Source organism: Dendronephthya gigantea, unplaced genomic scaffold (assembly GCF_004324835.1).
Source record: "Dendronephthya gigantea isolate DGI-Jeju-01 unplaced genomic scaffold, DenGig_1.0 000068F, whole genome shotgun sequence".
Classification (NCBI taxonomy): domain Eukaryota; kingdom Metazoa; phylum Cnidaria; class Anthozoa; order Malacalcyonacea; family Nephtheidae; genus Dendronephthya; species Dendronephthya gigantea.
The window spans coordinates 913135-929157 of NW_021163078.1; the positions used below are offsets into that span (position 1 = coordinate 913135).

The following is a 16023-nucleotide window of genomic DNA, read 5'->3' on the forward strand; positions in this document are numbered from 1 at the left end:
ATTAAATATTTGTGGTATTCATTTGTGTGCTGCTAGGTCGTTGCAACTTGCAACATCAGGACGGATTGCATATTAGACGACGTTTTGAGCTACGAAAATAGGAAAACGTAAGCATCCTTTCGTTTCGTTGCAAAACATTGAAATATAGCAAAAATATAATCCGCGAAGCGTCCAAACTGTTTTCTTAATATAGTAGCGTGACAAAATATGAAATAACAAAATATATTTAGGTTTATCATTTTTGAACTCGTACATATGAACATAATATTAGATTAAGTTGGCTTCGCCAGATTACTCGATAAGCTTCCCCTTTGCACAGTGGCTGAATTGCAATACTCTTTATTCCTTTATTAGTAATGTACGATCCTGAAAGGGAATTGGACACCTTCCAGTTGTGGCACTTTTAAAAGTTTCTCTCCTAAAAGTTTTTGAATAACTTGCTAGTTGCTTTTGTTCCAAGGAAGTGCGGCTGATGATTGATCATGCTTATATCTTACAAAAATGTTATGGCGGCCATTATTTAGTCATCGCAAAATATCTGTGCGTCCTTGATCTGTTTTAATTTCGTCATTACAATTTCTGCTCGACTTTTTGCTTTCTCCAAGGTGATCTCATTGTTCCCGAAGATGTCATGGAATGTCTAAAAAGGATAAAAGATATGCTTGTTACTTGTAAACGAAACTTTTGTTTGTAATATACTCTGGTCCCCGACATTTTTCATTCTCTCTATATAGTTAAGACTGAATTCGTCTTGAATTTAACGAATGAACACAGCCGTAGTTCACTCTTCGCTCCGACCTACGACAAGTCGCTTGATGATGTTTAAATTTATCATGAGAACCAAATAGATTACCCCTGCTCATCTTCCCTGGCCTCGTAGAAGAAACACTTACCGCAGATATTTCTCGTATTGCTTGTAAGGTGCTGAGTACTTTCTGTGCGCTATGCTTGGGTGTGTCTGCCCCGAGAAACATCCCTTCAAATGCTCGGAAGAGATTCGAGAGGAATCTATCGACGCCTTGTCCACCAAGTTTTCTTATTCTTCCCTCCATCGTTGAAACCCATTCTTGTATGGCTATTTTGTTCTGGTCTTCTTGATCTGCCTCGCAGTTCATCCTCCACTGTGAAACGCCTTCGAGAAAACAAAAACTGTTGTTGGAAAAGGTTGGGGGCTTTGTTTTGGCCAAAACGAATGATTTTGGGAATAAACTAAAGCGGTTCTTTTCAATAGGTTGCGACGGGCGGCTCAAGAATATTAACATGAAAATTATACCCATGACGGAACATCTGGAAAGTTTTGACATTCTGCGTGGCCTCGTTTCCGTGTTAGACATTTACCAGTTAACTTTGTGTGAAGTGGAATGATAATTTGGACGCCATCGTTAGTCGTAATTGTTGTGAACAAATCATTTTCACCGATGAGAAATAGTCGGATGAAAATTTGTATTTATTTCTGATCCATTCAAATCGGTCATTGTTGTCTGCACACACATAGAAATATTCTATCACATCAGTCACCTTGACATGTTCACGACACTTACGATGAATTGGAAACACGCGTAAAAGAGACTACATGGTTGTCAGTAATACTTGTCCTCAATTTAGCTTCAAATGAAAAATGTTTGAAATATGTCATTCCAGTCTTCACAAAACATTGGTTTAACCATGCCCATAATTTTTGCAGGTAAATATATTTGCCTTACGCTTGATGTTTGAAATTTCACGCGAATGGAAACCCATACATGGTCAAAAATTCATATGATTTGGAGTCATGTAAACAGGTAACTTATATCTGCACAAGTTTTTTTCAGTACAAAATTTTGTCTGAATGGACTCTGCAGGGTGCTCCGAAAACCGGGCCCGTGAGATAAATGCGGCAGGCATGCGAAAACAGGCAAGCATTAAAATGAAGGCACGTTCACACGGTAACGGATTGCTATCGGAGCAGGTCAAATTTTGATGTTAATAAAATATAGTGCCAGTGGCGTTTTTGAATGTCTGAGCCCTGAATATTTATTCATAGCAAACCTCAGACATACCAAACCTATTAAATAAATAAGCGTTTGCTAATAATCGTTGCTTCTTAACCGGACTCACGAAGATGTCGTGACGAGCGGTCCGCGTTACCGTGTGAACGCAGCTTTAAAGTGAAAATTTTTAGGGCTATTAGTTTTGGTTGAGGACGCAGAGACAAAAGAAACTACGATTGATTCTGTAGGTGATAATTCTCCCGAGTAGGAATCACCTTTCAGGAAAATGAGTTTCCTGTTTCCTTGTTCTTTTCTGGTTTTTCAAAAGCTCTACTATTTTAGTCAATTGTTTAATATAGGAGAGGCCTTGTATATGTCGGGAAATTTTAAGCCTTCCAATGGATCACCGTCGATGTTTGGCACTTCTATGAACCAGGCTTAACCATCTCGTTAGAATTGTACATAAGTACAAAGTAATTACCGTTGATTGCTTTCGTTTAGACATTAACCTAAATTATGCGTTTGTCGCCTGCCTAAATTTGAACCGTGCAAAATAGAAAACTTCGGATGTTTCATTTTACAAATTTTGCTCAAGGAAACACTTGTTTTATGGCAAATTGCCCAGTCAATATCAAACGGTTTAAAGTTGTGACTAGCAGCAAAACTACGTGTCGTTCGGAGCTTCTTCAATTGAAAATATCCGTTGTTTTCTACAATAACACACAAACCGTCGCTAAACAAGTGGAGGTTTTATATTAATACTGGTTTCCATCGAATTGTATACAGGAAGTTAACAAGAAGAGAGGGATACTCATCACAAACAACGATATTCGTAAGTAATTATTTTGTTATTTAAGATAATCGTAGAGCCGTAGTGTGCAGGCGTTCGTTTGAGTCGACAAAACAGACCATGTTTGAGTGTTATTGCATGGCGATATTGAAAATTCACCTGAGCTGAAGGGTTTTTGCTGTAGTTACTGTAATATGAGGAGAAAATGAACAGGAAGAAGACGATTTTAGTCGTCTTTGTAGAGGCTCGAGACTTAAGTGGAAGACCTATTAGTATTTTAAAATATGTCTAGGATATCGTATATTAATTACTTGCCCCTATCGTACCTGCGCCAACCGTTCGAATGTTCATCTCAATGTCTGCCAGGCGATCTCGCAGTTCCGGAGTGTCCATGACTGAAATAAATTGACATTTGGACAAGGGTATAATTGCAGTTGTAGTCTTTTACAAATTATGTTAAAATTTCATCGAATGATGAAAATAAGGATAGATATGCTGCTTTTCATATTTGCTATAATGAAAGCTAGGTAATTCAGTTAAAGAAGTTAGCGTTCAATTCTAACACTCAGTGGGCAGTAAGAAGTTATTGTGATTAATCCCAATAATCATATTTGTATTTCACCATTAGGATAATTAACTTTCAGTTTAAATCGTAGAGACCTCACTCAGAAACTGTGTCTTTCCGTAAAACTCGTGTATTGAAGCAGAAACTATAACCTGATTTTTTATTGTCACTTTGGGAAGAAAGCCAAACGAACTCCTAGATTTCTCGTTCAATTTTTGTTCAAATCAAACAAGCATCTCAATACAAGCACGCTTACTAATGCGACAGGTTTTCATATTAGAAAGTCATATTGTTTTACATATCGCGAGTGTATTTACCTTGTTTTTCAAGATCATATATTGTGGTGTTTATTCCCAATTGAAGTTCAGCCAACCTCTTGTAATACTGGTCCTTGCCGTCATCATATGACGCCGACATTTTCTTGACGGTTGACATCATATCTTTGCATATCTCCACCAGCTGACGGTACACTTTACATTTTCCCTTTCTTGTCGCTGTAGAAGTAAAGAAGTATCTTCCTTGTGTCAAATCATAAATTCGTGTCCGGCTTCGTTATTTTAAAGCCCGATTCTCATCGGTCATTGAGAGTCGGCTTTATGTTAAAGTCGGTCACTGATGACGAAGAAACTTTGTAAGATAGCTAATTTTTCAGCAGAAATGCCAAATGTATTATGCCTATTATTGACATCAGGCGTCAAGCCAACGTAAAATAAAAATACAACAGCATGCCTCAAATTATTCATAATATTTTCTACCTGGTATTTGCCATTTCTTCTTGAGAGGGGTTCTGGGCACAGTGGTGCGTTGTTGAAGCAAAGATGGAGCATGAGTTTGATAGTTATTTCGGATCAACCAGAAGGGTCGATTTTCCTCATCTTCCTCCTCCAAATCATAATCTCGTCGTCTTCTCATGAATGTGTTTACAGGTGATAACGTGGTCAAGTCTACCTGTTCATCGTCCTCCAAAGGTTTTCCAAAGAGTTGACCACTTCTACGATGACCTGGTCTGGGCTTGTTAGTCACTCTCTCTTTCGAAGGACCTGTTTTGAAATGAGGATTTCAGGGTAGTATGAAGTGGAAGTCTCACCTACATTACTACTTCTCTTTTTTGTTTTCTTTTAGTTATACCAGCTAAGTTCCAGGTAATAACCTGGTAGTCTACAATTAGTCTGCTATACGTCGCAGTTTAGTATTTTTTCACTGTCCACAACATGCATGTAAATAACATGACGTCGCAAAGAATAGTCGAGCAAAAAACAAAATAGGCGTTGTCAATCTCAAAAATCCATATTGGCCACTAATTTGCTGTCAATTTTCCCCTAATATTTTCGATAACATTGAAACTTGGCCATATCTTTACACCAAAGCACAACACCTCAGTTGAATACAACACACTGATGCATGGGCCACTCTTTCTCATGTGCTTTTCTTTACGTGTACAAACCAAACTTGTGCAACACTGAATTTCATGTTTCCAGTTATAGCATTGATTAAAAAAAATAAATGGAGTGAATAAAAGAGTCATCACGAATTCCGTATTGTTTCATTGTCACTTATAATATTCCGTAGTTAGGCGGCGTATGAAGAATTTCTATAGCCGACGAGCTTTTCTGCTGAAAAGTAATCCTTTGCCTTTTTACCTTTTCGATGGTTCCTACCTTTGTAAACATAAACTTGCTACTCGCTTACCTTCGTCCTTCTTTTTGTCGTGGAACATGAAGTGAGCGATGTGGTTGGCCAATTTGGGTACAAGCTCTCTGTTCAGGCACCCATAATATGGTATGCTTTGCATTTCATCTTTGTTGGCAAAGGAAGTGTTGATTCTCATCGTCACGCAGCTCGTAGCCAGCGTTTTGAGCGTGGTATGGAAGCATATACTCCTTATATTGACCAAGCGTTCCAATCCAAATCTTTTGATAGAGGCAGCAGCTCCCAGACCGACTCTGGAGTCATGGTTAACCAGATGCAGCGCGCGACGTGCTGCATCCAAAACGGCTTGGGTTTTTCCTTTCATGAATTCGGATTTCCAAAGAATCTTTTCACGGGCTCTCTTCTTTTCCTTCTCTGCATACACACGTCTCTGTAATGGTACGAGGATATTTTACGAATTAAAGATGGTATCTCATATAAACGATTAGAAATTTGAGGTGTGCCACGGTGAATATTCTGCTTCGGTTTCTTAATCTGTCTGGTTACATGCTCCCGCTATTTTCCCTTTCCCTTAAAAATCTCACATGTTTTTCATGCCGTGGGGTTCTGTCAAAAACCTTCTGCTATATCCGGACTATTTCAGAAAATGTGGGCAAAAATGCAAATGACAAGACTAGGCTATACATTCCTATAATTCAGACCAGGCATTTTGGAGATGTGATATCAGGATTGATCATAATTTTTCTGACTATAAATCAAAATATTTTTCTCACCGCTATCGTTTGAAGATTTTCAGCGGCAACTTTCTTCATAATGCGACATGCGTGGTTCTTCGCTTTGCATATCGGGCTCATGCCTCGCCAACAGCACGGCTTCCAACCCGGACATTTGACGCAGTTACCAAACACATCGTGATCACAGCACTTCAGCCACGACGTGCAGCCAATGCAAGCTAGAAGATGAAATGAGTGTTCGGTGAATTACCCCTGAGAGTAGAGCACGTAATATGCACTTTAAATTGTAATTTAAATTGTAGCTCAGCCTCGGATCTCTGGGGACTTGTCAGTGGGAACTGCTATAGGAAGGTTTAGGTACATCAATGGGAAAGTGACCGAGGCTAGTAGACCCTTAAGAAGTTTCCTTGGATTGATTTTTGTTATTAAAATAGCATGACTCTCATTCAAAGTCATTTTGACCTTTATCGTGATGAGACAAAAGGAATTCCAAGGAAGAGCTTAATATGGATAACGCATCAAGTGGAACAAATAAATTAGGCCAGGAAAGCGGCTGGTCATGCTTCCTTCATTATAATTTGACTGAACCTTGGCCAGTTTGGACATTAAATTTGGAATAGGAATATGGCGACAGTCGACGGAGAACTAAACAACTAAATGTCCAATACTATAGGTTTACTCATATGGATGTATAGATGGAGAAAATATTAGGCTGGAATAGATTAATCTGATATTTTAACGTACTTTTTCCACACTGTTGTTCTCTGCATGTTTTGTTATATTTCTCTTCCGCAAAGAACATCTCTCGATCATCTGACTCAATATCGTTCTCTCCTTCGTCCAACATCATTATTTGCTTGTGTTCGTCTGCAAGAGCTTGCTCGTGATACGCCGTGGCTTGGTCGTAGTTAGTCGTTGCCTGTTTCATATAGCGTTCGGCTTGGTCGGCGGCTGAGGCCAGTAAGAGGCCGACGTGTGATGTCACTTGTGGGATTATGTCAGGTAGGCACGCCGATGCCTATATATGGAAAAGGCAAACTATTATATAACCAAATCCTATAAACTCGGCCTATAAACTTCATCTCCATATCGGCTATATACACCTAGGGAGCTATCAATAACTGACTATCTGAACTTACAAGATAGGGACCATTTTCCGGGAGGCTATCCGGAGACATAAACGAAACAACTGTCTTCGTCACACCAAAGAGATTACCATTTAGAGTGAACTCGGTTCCAGACTCCGACACGTCAATCTCTGTCTGGGCTCCAAGCCCCATGAAACTCGTGAACCCATCAAGTTTAAACTTCGTGTTCTCTGGCGTGATCTTGAACCACGCGCGGGGACCGAGCCGCGTTCGGTGCTGGTCTGCGTACACCGTAATGAGCCCGTCGTCTAAGATCAGCGGGAACTTCGAATGTGATGTAGTTGCGGTTATCTGTTTCTTCTCGTCAATGCGCAATTTGCAGACAACAGTTCGAGATAGAATGTCCAGTTTTCCATAAAGATCTATATTTTTGTCCTTCTTTTTCTTGGGTGTGTACCTAGAGTTGAAAGGCGATTATTAGAAGTTGGTTATCAGCTCGTTTTGTTTGAACGTTGTTTTACCCTTTTTCGTAGCGAACCTATGACTTTTAAGGAGAATGATTTATTGTTTTAGATTGTTTCTGTACTAGTACTGAATTTACGCAAACATAAGTTTCAATTTAGAAAATTTGCCTCTCGGGTTTGGTTATTTGCATTTCTGTGTTTTTAAAGTGCTTCTCTGATCCAAAAATGCTTCCTGCTAAAATTATTGTTACAATGAAGCTATGTATAATCATTTCTCCACTGTCATATAAAACACATTAGACTCATGTAATAGGACTAAGTTCAACTTTTCAAGACAGTTCGACCCAGATCAACGTCGTTCATACAGAAATTTTACGAGACGTTGCGTTTTAAGGTCATGCATTGATACATACCTTGCAACGATGGAGCTCGGGAAACGAGATTTAATCAACACTCCGGGCAGGCTGGACTTGAAATTCAGCGCACTGGTTATGGTCTCCACGGTAATATTCGTCATTGTTGCTTGGAAACCAACATCTTTTGGGTTTGATGGAGTGAAAGTCAAGTAAGCCGGTGCATAGATACGATAAAGACTACCACTCAGGCCAAAGTTTAGCAGTCCAGTTACCAGAATTTCGTCTATTGCCACACCGCTGAGCAATGGGACGTCGACCTGCAGTCGATCAAAAGTGAGGAACTCCCCAGGGAATGGATGTCTCCATACGTCGTCACTACTCATGCGCAATCTGACGCCATTCGGGTCAAAATTAACATATCCGCTAAAAGTCAGGTTGTTCTTCTCCAAACGCATATTTGTTGATATGCTCATATAACTATAATTCCCAAGGTTGAACTGTAAGATGTTATCAGTAAGTTTCAAGTCCTTCGCCAAATTGAAATCCTTGTCAACGTATCCAGAAAGCGTATACCCACGTGACGAAACGAGACCTTGGACTTGGTACCATTTCTCCGTCCCCAACAACTGCGCGGCCGATTCACAAAGGATGTTCAAACTACACACGTCGGGCAGCCTAAACTGGCCGATCAATGACAGCCCTCGCATGAACGATAAGCCATTGAAACTTGGATTCACAAAGAGGGACTCGGTGTTGACAGGAGACAAGACTAACGAGATGTTACGGCTATTGTCGAGCAGTCTGGGTGTGGGGAACTGGCCAAAACTAAATGCGTCGATGGCGTATGTCAAAGGCAGTTTATTGAACAAGTAACCTATGGTTATTCTCCTTTTATTTTCTTGATTATCATGGAAGACAACGACCTCAACATTAATCGCGTCGTTCCAAGAGACTGGCTGTGTGGACCCGGAAAAGTGCACCAGCCCACTACGACCATCCTTCACGGTTGCAAACACACGGGTATTTTCAATATTCATATTTAACATTCGGTTGTCGTCCAGAATCCGTCTCGCGTCATCTCCGATTTCCACGGCAACGCCAAATGCCGTTGAAATATCCGGTGACCAGAGCGTATGTGTATGACCCTCGATTAGCAATTCGTTGGCGGCTATGTTTGTACGTATGGAAAGGTCAAACTTGCTTTGTCCTACTTTTGTGCTGCCAGTACCATACAAAGTCAATGTAGCAAACTCATCTGGGACTTGTTGCCTAAACTCAAGATTCGCGTTATCCAAATATAACATCCCTGGTGCTATATTGAACTGAGAGCTGGCATATCCCAACACAGTATACACTGATTTGCTCAAGTCGTATCGGAGCTCCCTTAACAAGACATTACCAACATCCGGGTATCCTAGCCCTGTTATTTTTGGTCTCGTGAACTCAGACAGCGTTTTGAAAATGGTATTCAAGTCTAGGACCGAGCCCTTCGTCGGGAAATAGCCGATAGTGTCTGGCGAGATTTTTATAATCGTATCGTGATTTACGATGCTGTTCTGGGTATGAAATTCCACCGGTAATGTTAGCGTAACTCCAGAGGAAATATGTGAACCTAATTCTCTCTCGAGCATTCCTTCTCCAAAAACGTTCAATCTCAGTTTCTTGACGTCCCCTGACGAAGCAGCAAATCCAAATCCACCGTTGGCCACCTTCGAAAAAAAATTTACTGAATCAAGCTTAAGAAATTAGAGCCTTTCTTTTAGAATAGTGATCCCCGTGCAAATGGAGGGTCAGCCTACATACCTTAAAAAGACCCTTGTTGTTCAACAAATCCTTCACATACGGGATATCCGCAATCGTGTCGGCCATCAACGAAGTCAGTACGGAGTGCGGCGAACCCTCTACGAAGTCTAACAATATTGAGAACACTGGTTTCTTCCTCGGGAACTTTTCGATGAACGCTTGACACCGAGACGCCTGGCCTCCACTCTCGATTCTCACGTCTCCTGACACCAGGGAGACGATATTGTCGAAATCTTTGAACACGACGTACAACTCAATATTCGACAGCATAATTTCCTCGAAAATGTGCATGTTCATATCAGATTTAATAAAGGTTTTTTGTTCGGCGAATATCGAGGAATAGTCGTGTAATGCCAGTGAATCTCCCCTTCCCGTCAACGTGAAGTGATCTTCATGTTTTGAACTTTCCAAAACCACGTCAATTACCTGTTCGCCATTCACCCAAGTTCCTTTAAAAGTAAACATTGGCAAAGGTAAAATCACATGTTAAACACGTTCATCAACGCAAAAGCAAAACCGTTAATACCAAAACGATTTCTACCATCATCAAAGTGATTTCCTACCTTGAGCTTTGAACTGCCATTTCTGCCCTCCGTGTTCCTTGTCGTTATAGCTGAATTCCAAATTTCCACTGCTTATCTCCAGTTTACCATCAAACAATCTCATTGGTTCCTTGATATCCGACGTCACGGTGACGTCATTGTTTTCATGAACATTGTAAGTAAAGCTGACCGTGCTCATCTCTGATAGTTTTGTAAAACCTTCAGGCAGGTTTGGCAAGACTCCTGACGGAACGAGGTCGTTCAACAGGCCTTGAAGGTTGCTTTTCTTGCCTTGAAAAAGAAAGAATAACTTTTCCAGACAAATTGCTATCTGATATTTGGAGTCATGGAGTGGTATATCTCTGTTGAGGAGCACTTAATTTTGTGCGAGGAACAAAATTAAATGGTCATGCGTGTGCTACACCAATATATTGGCCTCTCGTATTCATGCCACATAAAAGAGCAGAAACTAGTTCGTACTGATAAGCTCCTATAGAGTATCTCAAGAATACGAAATCACTTTAAAAACTCGTGCAAAGCATTAAACATCGAGTTCAATAGTTCAATTTATCTAGCAAGAAAGAGGGATTATTCAGCTTTCTAGCAATACCCTTAAATTTTTGTATCACTATTGTCAAAAGTAACCAATTATTTTTAGACTTTTTCTGGAAACCCCAAACGAGACTGTGATGAAGGCCACTATTTGGATATCATTACCTTCTGCGCTAGGCTTCTGACGTTGATTTTCCAAAGCCTGTTGTATGTTATAAGCTGCATTGTTTTGATCTTTGATTTCATTCGCACTCGCACCCCTGGCGTTCCCATTGCCAGAAACACTTTCCACGAGAGTATTCACAACATCCGCCTTATCTTCCGAATTATCGTCTTGAACTTTTTCAGTCGTCCTCTCCTTATCTTCATTAGTTTTCTCATTATTCCCTTCGGATTTTTCTGAAACATCGCTAGATTCTTTTGTTTCTGCGTCGTTATCGTCAGTCGAAGTAACCTTTCCGGGAGATTTAACGGTTCCTTCATCTTTTGATGCAGTTTGTACAAGCTTTCCAGCTTCCTCTTGGCTTTCATCACCAGTGTTTATGATGAGCTGCTCTACTTTCTGTTGAATGTCCTTGTCCGATTTTGAAGCCGGTTCGTCTTCTTTTTGATTTTCATCCTGAATTTTCTGAACATCTTTCCCCAAATTATCAGATTTCGGCGACGTTTCTTTGTTTTGTTCATCGTTATCTTTTTTCAAATTTGACTCCGAATCATCAAAACCAACTGCACCTGACTCCTGTTTGCTTTTTGCTACAAAAATGATCGAATTAGGCTGTTTATTCCCCGATTAGCAAAGATCCCTAAGAAATAATGTCCTTGCCTTATGATGGTTGTGTGCAATAAATGCAAGAGAGAACTCTTTCATGACCTCCGTTTCCATTACCGTTACCTAATTCATCCAGACTTGCAGAAATCATTTTAAATTTGGCAAACCCTTTTGCCTCTTTCACTGAGATTACAAATATAATCAGCATGATAATAAATATATAGGAAGGGCAACGTTAAGTACGTTAATAAAATATAATCATTACCTTTCTCTATGTCTGAGCTGAAGTCACTTTCTTTAACATTATCAGGAGTGCCATTGTCGTTCTTTGGGCTCGGATAACTTGGTGATTTCTCAATACTTGGTTTGTTGCTGTCTAAGTCTTTTTCAGACGTTTTAGAACTTTCTGTGTTTTGTTTTTCTTTAGAGTTACCGTTCTTGTCATTGTCGTTGCTTGCTGTTTGTTGTAGTTGGTTGGAGTCTTCATTGTTCTGATGCTTTGCAATTGGTTTTTCAGCCTCTCCTAGCGTGTCTTTGTTGTCAGTCTTATCGTTTGTTGCTTGTTGCAGCTCATCTTTGTTTTGCGTTTTGTCATTTTTGTCATCGTTATTTTCGAGTTGGTCGCTTTCGCTGTCGCTTTTTGTAGTTTCTGGCGTATTAGCAACTTTGCTTTCTGTAGATGTCTCTGTTTTCGGACTTTGGAGTTCTTTGGTATCGTTGTCAAGCTCTTCAGTCGTTTTGTCGTCATTAGTTCCGTCTTTTAACGTCTTATAATCAGTTTGTATCTCTGGTTTGTCTGTGTCTATCTTTTCATCCTTTTGATCAGTCTGAAATTTGTCTTTGTTAGTATCGTTGCTGTCACTGTCCTTCTTGTTTTTGTTTTCGCTTTTGTTTTCGTTATCATTATTTTTATTGTTGTTGTTTTTATTGTCGTCGTTGTTGTCGCTGTCGTCTTGTTTTGTGTTTCCTTTTCCGGTACTATCTTCTTCCGTTCGTTTTAACTGTCCTGTTTCTACTTTTGCGGAGTTCTCACCGGCTAATGTTGGTTCCACTTTCTCGTTTTCTCCAATTTTATCGTCGCTACTTTTAACGGGCTCTATTTTATCGTCACTGTGATTATTTGTTGGCGTAGTTGGGGAAGCCGGTGGTGGAGTTTTACTGTCTTCTCCAACCGTGTTTTCATTGGTTGTCTTAATTGGTTCATTTCTTGTTCCTTCGTCAGCCTTGTCATCGGCAGTTTTGATGTCCTTCTCCTCTTTTTTATTGTTGTCATTCGACTTAGACTCTTCTTGGACAGCATTCTGATCTATCTCACCATTTGCATTAGCTTTTCCCTTGCCGTTTGTTCCCTCCGAGGTCTTGCTGTCATCATCCTTTTCAATTCCAGTCTCGCTAGGATTAGTGTCCTTTTCTTCATCACTAGAAGGCGTTTTCTGTAATACATACGAAACGTTTGAGAAACTTTGGTTACGCTAGCTGATCAAAATATAATCGTATATATATAATATAATTAGCTGGCTTCATTTGTACGGATTGTCTTGAGCTTTCCTTACTCGTCTAAAAAAGTTCATTCGGGTTAATTACTGTTAATTTAGTCATTTTTCTTTACCTTAGCTTTAGGGGAATCGTTGGTTTGATTTTCGATTTCATCTTTGTCTGTTTCCTCAATTTTTTCTTTCGACTCTTCCATCACTGCTGCTTTTGCAACTTGCTTGCTGCTATCGTCCTCTTTTTTTGTGAGAGGAACTTCATTCGAGCTTTCTTTTCCTTCATCATTCTTATTCTCTTCATCGTCTTCCTTTCCGTCCTTCTTTTCTTCAACTGCCTCGCCTTTATCTTCTGGAACATCCTCTTCCTTGTCTTCATTGCCATCTTCTTCGTCTTCCATTTTATCGTTCTCTTTGCTCTCTGCTTTGCTCTTGCTTGAGTTGTGCTGTATTTTTGATTTACTGACAGTCTTTTTATCTTTCCCTTCATCGTCCATGCCATCGTCTTCATCGTGCTATTAAATACAAATAAAAAATATGTAAATGAAAAAACCATTGTGATCCTAGAAGTACTGAGAATCCGAATTTGACGGAAAAACTACTGCACAAAAACGATTTAAATCATGCAATAGTTTGAACCATTTGACTTTTTCAAGGTCGAATATATCATAATCCAGTACATTCGACCTTACTAAGACCGGAATATTGGTATTCAACCTTACCAAGGTCGAATATACCATATGACGGTATATTCGACCTTACCATGATGGAATATACCATATACTGATATTCGAACTTCTAAGGTCGTCATTTTGTTTGGTTGTGCAATTTTGACTGATGCATTCGCATTAGTTGCATCACCCTGAGACGGGTTTATTTGGTTTATTTGTCTTGATCGGATCTGTCTAAACCTCTTCGCATGCGAGTAGATGCAATGCAAGCATGCAAGGGGCCATCGGAAGACTTCATTTGTTGTACAACGTACTATGCATGGTCGGAACCTATTCCCTATCATATTGCTCTTCTACAAAACCCTCATGCCCTTCTATAATTCACCTTTCTCCTCTCGAAAGGCGCTCTCTTTCTACTCTACTCTTAGGTGGGAATAGGAAAGAGGAAATATTTAGCTCTTTCAGCTAGAGAAAAAATACAGGAAAAGATTTTGCATGTCTTACGTTCGAGGAATCAACGGTTTCCATCATCTCCGCGTCTTCCTCAGCGCTCGCCGACGTGTCGTCCGGCATTTCGTCATCGCCATCTCCAGCCTTGTCTGTGTTATATTTTATATCAGATGGATCGAATAGTTCATCTTCCATAAAATCTGGGATTTTCAGTGAGTGCGAAGTAGCTAGTAGAAACAGGACTAACAGCAATCCCTGCCTGGCAACCGTCTTCATTCTTTGTGTGGCTAACTTGAAGTATAATCGAATTGATTAGAAAAGGTTAGAGTCGTGATGTGAGACGTAGTTTGAATCGCTTGGGGGCCAAACTGGGCCGAACAAACTCGTTAACAATTGTGATAACTGCTAGATATTCTCGCTTATGGTGAATTTATCTCAAAACATGTAAAAAATCCCTTTGGAAGAACTTTGCTCGGAATATCGTCAGTAAATCGTAAACTAGTTGATACACAGTCAACTGAGCAAAAAGCAACCAGCTCGTTATAGTCATTCTATGTTTATATTCAATACGAATAAGAATTTCTTGCAAGTATACTTAATATTATTCAAATAATTGCTTATACACAGTTTTAATTTACCTAAATTATTATTAAACAATTGCTCCTATTATTAGACGCCAGACCCGGTTTAATACTTAGACTTAGTTCTATACTATCAAATGCGCGCCGTTCAAAATTTGACCAATATATAATTTAGACAAATATTCGCGAACCGAAAATTCAAACTGCCCGTCCGTTAGACTAACCGGCTTGTTAGTTAATTGTAAAGTTCAAGGTTTCTTCGTTCAAATTAGAATTATGTTTGTAGTGCGTGTGTTTATATAGGCTCTCCACATAGCTGATGCAAATATAATTTCATCTAAATTACAATGAACTTCCAGCTATTTTTCAGCCAGACGTCGACACTGAAGACTTTATAAAACATTCGTATAATTCATAATACAAATCCGACTTACCTATCATAAAATCTTTACAGTCCTTCTATATAACATAAAGAATCCTTTCACATGTCGCTTTCCTTCAAATTCCTGCTCGACACGCTTGTATTTTCGAGCGCTGACGAACTGGTAGTTCCTACAAATATTGAAAGGTCCTTTTGTTTCGCGCGAACTACAACCTGTTGTTATGGCAGAGAAACAATCGAAGTTCCTAGTGTCATTCAGGTTTTAGGCAGGTTAGAATAATAATACGTTTTTAAACGATTTCATACGGTTTATTCCAGACTTGGGTCTGAATCAGATAATCAACCTTTTTTTGACATATGATTACGAACATTTTAGTTTTTATTACCCTTGCTCCATGATCTGGTTTTCGACTACAAAGTGATTCCAAATCGCTTTGCTAAACTGTTCTGGCTTTCCTATGGACTATGATTTAGTTATCGTTGCAATAAAGATGCCATTTTAGGCTGCATGGTTTCACTTTCTCTCACTTTCGCCCCATAAAACTATCAATCTCTTCTTCGTAAATGCACGCATTTACAGGTATTTTAATTTATAATTTAAGTTTGATAGTCTAGAGTCATCCCGTAGTCCCCTGTATCACTGAAAAATGATCGAAATTCTCAGTTGAGTGGGCGGATGTTGGTCCATCTTAATAATTTTTTAGTGAAGTTTAAACGGGCACTAGACATTGTCCGTTGATCCCTCAGCGAAATGGCCTGCTTGCAAATGTGCGGGGGCGCCGGCGTTGAACCTGGAGAAACAAATTCCTTCAGTTTGTTAAAAAAGTAAATGCTTCTGGTTCGTTTGACATTATAGATGAATGCTGATTTACATCATTTTACTTAAGAGTATGAAAATCACTCGATCGAGAAGCGTGATTTTTTGTTTGAAATGTTATCGAATGAGCCTGCCGGAACTCAGAAGTCATTCTCAAACTAGAAGTTTGAAAAAGAGTTGAAATATCACCGTAAATTTGTTGTTTTGTTTGAAAGCTAAAATGGGTTAAAAAGCTCACCGTGTATGTTTTTTACTATTAAGTTCCCTGCTGCATGCATGGGAAAGGGGATCTCCCATTGCTAGTCAACCAAACTCTAGCCAAACGATGCCAGGAGCAGATCCAGCATTTTGG

The 16023-nt window shown here is 39.6% G+C and overlaps 2 protein-coding genes across 3 annotated transcripts in view; one reads left to right on the forward strand and one right to left on the reverse strand.

The window, feature by feature from the left end:
* Positions 1–231: 231 nt before the first annotated feature.
* LOC114531030 lies at positions 232–15203 on the reverse strand. Of its 2 annotated transcripts, none has more exons than XM_028552662.1 (17): positions 14907–15203; positions 13946–14178; positions 12893–13285; positions 11549–12716; positions 10680–11267; positions 9984–10253; positions 9421–9869; positions 7675–9326; positions 6849–7254; positions 6454–6727; positions 5749–5927; positions 5015–5405; positions 4081–4365; positions 3643–3819; positions 3087–3155; positions 894–1132; positions 232–640 (listed from the first exon to the last, which is right to left on the reverse strand). In XM_028552662.1, exons 1-17 carry the CDS (start codon positions 14911–14913, stop codon positions 521–523), a joined length of 6900 nt encoding a protein of 2299 aa, XP_028408463.1. In that variant the 5' UTR covers positions 14914–15203; the 3' UTR covers positions 232–520. The 2 variants fall into 2 exon arrangements, with proteins under 2 accessions (XP_028408463.1, XP_028408464.1); XM_028552663.1 differs by having other exon boundaries at positions 13946–14182.
* LOC114531031 overlaps positions 2701–16023 on the forward strand; it is a 35735-nt gene continuing 22412 nt past the window's right edge. Inside the window, exon 1 of the mRNA XM_028552666.1 lies at positions 2701–2802. The gene's annotated coding sequence lies outside the window, so the exon portion shown is untranslated. The remainder of the gene's footprint in view (positions 2803–16023) is intronic.

Excerpts from the sequence above, each read along its gene's own strand:
- LOC114531030 (XM_028552662.1), bottom strand. Across the intron at positions 9,327-9,420 it reads ACAACAAGGGTCTTTTTAAG|GTGGCCAACGGTGGATTTGG; the intron begins GTATGTAGGCTG and ends TTTTTTTCGAAG. Across the intron at positions 4,366-5,014 it reads CGACAAAAAGAAGGACGAAG|GTCCTTCGAAAGAGAGAGTG; the intron begins GTAAGCGAGTAG and ends ATTTCAAAACAG.